Source organism: Pinus tabuliformis, chromosome 3_1 (assembly GCF_031772625.1).
Source record: "Pinus tabuliformis cultivar Carrire ecotype Pingquan chromosome 3_1, CPIR1, whole genome shotgun sequence".
Classification (NCBI taxonomy): Eukaryota; Viridiplantae; Streptophyta; class Pinopsida; order Pinales; family Pinaceae; genus Pinus; species Pinus tabuliformis.
Genome location: NC_142301.1, coordinates 577,408,354 through 577,414,012, shown reverse-complemented (window position 1 = coordinate 577,414,012; position 5,659 = coordinate 577,408,354). Strand labels below are relative to the sequence as shown.

The 5,659-nt window shown below is 32.8% G+C and overlaps 1 protein-coding gene across 2 annotated transcripts; it reads right to left on the bottom strand.

Annotated features, from left to right (window-relative positions):
* Window positions 1-1,292, bottom strand: LOC149188302 (leucine-rich repeat receptor-like serine/threonine-protein kinase At2g14510). 2 transcript variants are annotated; one of them, XM_089411638.1, is made up of 2 exons: window positions 1,057-1,292; window positions 1-917 (listed from the first exon to the last, which is right to left on the bottom strand). In XM_089411638.1, exons 1-2 carry the CDS (start codon window positions 1,178-1,180, stop codon window positions 352-354), a joined length of 690 nt encoding a protein of 229 aa, XP_089267764.1. In that variant the 5' UTR covers window positions 1,181-1,292; the 3' UTR covers window positions 1-351. The 2 variants fall into 2 exon arrangements, with proteins under 2 accessions (XP_089267764.1, XP_089267765.1); XM_089411639.1 differs by having other exon boundaries at window positions 1-914.
* Between the last annotated feature and the right edge of the window lie 4,367 nt (window positions 1,293-5,659).

Below are 5,659 nucleotides of genomic sequence, written 5' to 3'. Positions count from 1 at the left end.
TCGATATCTGCAAAATAGAGCAGCAATAATGCTTGGGGACGGTCGAATACAAATCCCGATAGATCTACCAATAAATTACCACCGGTAATTACATAGGCTGTTTGCATCACGAAAGATGGAGGAATGTTTTGGGTATGGGATGCTGAAATGGGGTGTTTCGAACTTTCGGGCTTTACACCTTGATCTCCGAATTGTGTTGGTCTCCACAGGCGGTCGAACTCGTCTTGTGGATACCTGCTTCATCATGCAAAGTTATTCAGACTACAAAAAAGAGAATCACGCCTATATATAGCACCTAAAACTTATTGCGCTTACATTTTCCATACGCAAAACATACAAGTTTCAATAGGTTTACCTCACAAACGGTTTATTTCCACCATAATCACTTCTTGCTGCAAGACTCAACATTGTTCCTGGCTTAGCTTGTTGATACATGCCATACCGGAGGGCCCTCAACTCGATAGCAGAGATAAAGGGATCATTAGTCTCCGAGGTTCTGATCAAGCAAATATATAGCACTCTCCCAGAACTAACAAAGACTTCCTCATAGTAGAATGGATCTATATTTGTCAGGTTTGTGATTGGTATGTTTTGCACAGCCAACATACCCAAGGTCTCAATAGAGAAAGAGAAAGCGAAGGTTGACGAATTTTGAAATGATATGAAATTTCCGACGGCGAACCATAACCTTAAGAGGTAAGGCACATTGGGAGCCACAGGCAAGTGATAACAAGATTTGTTGAGAGGCTGTGGGAAGTAGCGCAGGTACTGGATGTAAGAACCGAGAGCTTGTTGAGAGACATCCCCTATGTATCCCGGCCGACCAACGTCTATGTAATTATTATCAGTAACCCATGTTATATTGTTTTCATCTGTTTCACTTGTTTCTGCTCCGCAAGAAATACTCAGAAATCCTGCTGCGTACATGGATACTTGTCAAACAATGCATATAAACAATAATCTATCACTGACGATTTTATTTTAAAGAGAATTAATTTTTTTTCAAGAATTCCGTAACAATATCCCACGATTTTCTGTAAAGATAGAACCAATCACCTGGTTGTGCAATAACAGTCAATAAACGCGAGAGCAGGGTTATAGCCACCCAACCAACCGATTTGCCACACCTGCTTTTTGCCATAGCTCGAATTCCTTTAGAATATCTAAAGCATTCTAACATGGAAGGGCGAGCTGGATTCCGAAAGGTGCAGCTGGCAAGTTCGACGCTTTTGAAATAATTCTGAAAGATGAAGGGTGCGGAAGAACTCTAAACGCTTCAGGCATTTGGAATTTTTTAATCTTGTGGATATCTAAAGAATGGTTAGAATTGAATTTTTCCTTTTTTCATTTGTATTTTAGATTTAAATATATTAATTTTTTATTAATATTTTTATATAATAAAAACTAAATATATTAAAATTTATTTAATTGGGCCTGGAATGTGCTTTAAAATTGTTTTTGTTTGGTTAAGAGTTCATTATTAATATTTTTATATAATAAAAACTAAATATATTAAAATTTATTTAAAATTTATTTAATTGGGCCTGGAATGTGCTTTAAAATTGTTTTTGTTTGATTAAGAGTTCGTTTTTAAGTTTGTGTTTCTTCGGAACAGGTTAACTGTCCAATCCTCCTATGTAAGGAAACATGTTAACCGTTCAACATGATGTATCATTTTGGTTTTAACGTGACTTGTATCATGGGCCAGCCTCACTCAAACACAGAATCTGAAATAAATCTGAGATAATAAATCTGAAATTGACGCTTGTGGGTGTGTGTTTGTTTGAGCATAGCATACACATCGTACATTGAAAAGGGATAAAATAAAAATCCAGAAAATGAGATAATTTCTCCTGTAAATTGTGTTTGTGTGCAGCGTTGACTTGAAAGAAGGCTCATATTTCAATTCGAGGAGTTATTAACTTAATCAGAGGAAATGGTTATATGAAAAGCTAAAATTCCAATTCTCTCTCACACATATGTATAGGCGGTGAATAATACCACGGCTTTAGGGATGTGTTCCACTGCATTGTATAGTTTGATAAATGCTTGCAGTCAATATATGAAAGACCGGAGACAAAATACATTCTTCCTTCAAGATTGTGTTGGAGATACGATGCATTGTTTTTAAGGTTATAATAAACATTCTAACACGTCAAAAGTTTTGATTCAGTATAGTTTGATTCATTATAGTTTTTTAAATTTCAGTCCTTTGGAAGTTCAGTCAAACATGAATTATCATTTTATGAATATAAGCCGAAATGTTAATAATATGATATAGTGATTCATACAATATGGTGGAATGGAAAAATAGAGTTTAGGTAAACATGAGCAACTTTTTATATTTTTATTAATTAAAATAATCAAAATTAGTAAATTGTTTATTATTAAATAAAACATTATTACTATTATAAATTAATAAAAATAAATTTAAATTATATTTTTAAATTTAAAATATACATATTATGAAAAAATTATTAAATTATATTTTTAAATTTAAAATATACATATTATGAAAAAATTAAACATTATTAAATTAGTTTATTTTAAATTAGTATTTCTAAACGAATTTCGTTATATATTTTAAATTACGTTATTTATTGTGAAATTTTTTAAACATGAAAAACAAATAAATAAACTAGAATTAAGCTAAATACATAATATGGTTTTATATAATAACAAATTAAATAATTTAAGTTAATTTTTTTTAAATGTATATTTCCAAAAAGATTATAAAATATTGAGAATTTATTGTAAAATTTAATATTATAAAATATTTAAAACTATCTGTTGTAAACTTTTTGAAAACAAATTATTAGTTTTCTATGAAAAAACAAATTATTAGTTTTCTATGAAAAACAAAAATTCAATATTAAGTTAAAAAATTAACAAAGATTATGTAATCATAAAAAATTAAATACTTCAAATTTGATTTTTTATTTACTTTTTGGTCATCTAGAAGAATGAGCCAATTTCAATCACTATCACCATAACCTCTAATGAATATCACCATAACTTCTAGATGAACCCATATGCACCTAGGCATGACCCATATAGTACATCAGGGACCCAGATGGTACGTCAATGAATTTGAACATGAAACCTCAAATTGTTGGAGACCTTGAACAGTACTTGGGGGAGGGGGTGTGAATTAGTATTATGCCTTATGACCAAAATTTTGCCTTTTACTTCAAACCTTAAATGAATCATTCATTATTAGCATAACACATGACGAGATCTATGCATAACCATGAACCATAGGCAGTAGATCTATACATATAACCATTAGAATATCAAAGCAGATAAACATAGAAGAAGCCATCAATAGCATCACACATAAGAGACATTAGATGTTAGGTGGAAACCCAAATGGAGAAACCCACCATCGGATCTTCTACTTCACTCTTCTTCTATTATTATAGAAAATCTTCTTTACATAGTCAATGACCACCACCAGTGCACAAGCGAGAAATTTCCTGTCACGTGAGTCACTACTCTCTCCACACCACTACATATATAAACTTTGCAAGCCACTACCTGCTGGAAGCCACCACTCCCTCGACTTTGCAGGCCACTGCTTGCTAAAAGCCACCACTCCCAATAATTCTCGCCCAACCACCACTAGACTATCAAGCCACCACTCCCAAGTTCTCAAGCCACTAGTTGAAGGATGCTGCAACCCCCTGTCACAACAAGGCATTACTTGCTACATTAAAGGCCCCAACCTTCAAGCATATCACATGGATCTCATTTAATTTATTTTCAAACTATGGCCCATACTTATAATAAACTCATCAACAACTGAATCAAACACATGCAACACAAGTCTACAATATATATTTGTGCAATACATTAACCTCACACAACAAATCATCTCATCAAATCATACTCAGCCATCACTAATACTCTAGCAATCATACAAAACGCATACATGAATGGTACACCAATGAACTCTCCAATAAAAATTTTGTAGGACAAACACATAAGTAATCTCATCTCTAATTTACAACTCCATCAACTATAGCAATACATAAACTGGCAGTGATAAAAGATATGGTAGCTACTGGAGAATATATATCCCCTACAATCACAAACATTTTAGAAACACAGGTAGAATTAGTAATCTGTGTTTCATAAATGGAATATCAGTCCTCTGTTTAGTGGGTTTGGAAACTCAATGTTGTAGCCCTTAACATAGATAAAACATTGTTGGATCCTTGAATTATCCTCATTTTGACACTATTTTTTGCCTTTCTTTTCATGTATTCCATATATGTTCTTGCTATATTTAGAAGCTATAAGATCATTTAGGTCCTCCTCAAGCATGATATAAGGTATCATTCATTCATAAATAATAATATGACATTTCTTTGTGTAATTGATTGAAATATCTCTGTGGCTACTAAAATGTACAAATTCTATAGCTAATCAGAAATTTTGTGAGTTTTAAGATGAATAAAACGCATAAGTGGATGTCAAATGTAAAGCATATGGATATTCACCTATTGCGCCTACTTGGAAAATCACAAAGTTCGAGAATTTTGATAGTCAAACTAGAAGTCAACTCTAGTTATAACAGTTTGTCCATGCGCATAATTTGAAGGCAAGAAATTTCATCGTCAAACAAGCGTGGAATCAAGAGAGCAAGGTTTGAGATTGAAGGCAGTGATTTGTTGATCGAAAACTATCATGATTTTCTCTTCTCCTAGCAAATCATGAAAATTAGATTCTTCAAATCATGAGATAAATTTCTATTTTAATTAGAAAAATTAAATGTTGATCAAAGAACTTGCTTCCGGGAATTATTTTTCTTATGAATTTGTTAGTTAAGGAAAGTATAAATATGCTTTGATCTGAGGAAACAAGACAATTAGTTCCAGTTTTGTAATTGTTGCTATTGGAGACTCTGCTTTCATAAATACTGACTACTTTGTTCCTACTATAATACCATGCGTTGGTGATTAATTTCTTGATTTGAGTCCTTTCATCCTTAAAATCAACAGTAGGCCCCCATAAAGAGTCTTAAGCTAGCATATTTGTTAACACCATAAAATCGTGCACATGTTTGCACAATCTAGAAGATGCTAAAAGACGTCCAGCAAAATTCACAGGTGAAGATTTTTCAACTAAATACATCATGAAGTTTAAAAAATAAACTATCTATTATGGTCAAAATTTTACAAAGATAAAAAATTGATGTCACTGTGACTATTTATTTGATATCCATGCGCATGCAGAATATCTTTCAAAAGTCACATAGCGGCATAAATGGATGACTCGATGATTTAGGACCACTACAGACACTTAGAGCCAATTTTATCACATGATCTTAGTCAGGAAAAGTGAATTTGAGTCACCGTGAAGATATGCAACCCTCAATGGAATCGTCTTGTCCTACTCATGTGTCATTATCATGCATGAACCAAGAGGGTGAAGATGGATTCAAAAAATTCTATATAAATAGGCCATGGGAGAGCCAAAACATGAGACATTATTATCCTCGCCAAATTGATGTCAGAGAAAACAACCATTCCATTATTGAAGCCAAAGAAGGGAAGAGCACTAACATGCTAGCCATATTGCTTCTAAGCAATCCATCATCTTAGTGAGAAAAGAGGAATCCACCATTAGAGAGTCTTCATGCTTCTTTTAGAGAGAG

What these genes read in the sequence shown, in the direction of transcription:
- LOC149188302 (XM_089411638.1), bottom strand. Translation starts at nt 1,180, where the DNA reads ATGTTAGAATGCTTTAGATATTCTAAAGGAATTCGAGCTATGGCAAAA. An exon ending in GACTGTTATTGCACAACCAG is followed by an intron (nt 918 to 1,056) that starts GTGATTGGTTCT and finishes CCATGTACGCAG; the next exon opens with CAGGATTTCTGAGTATTTCT.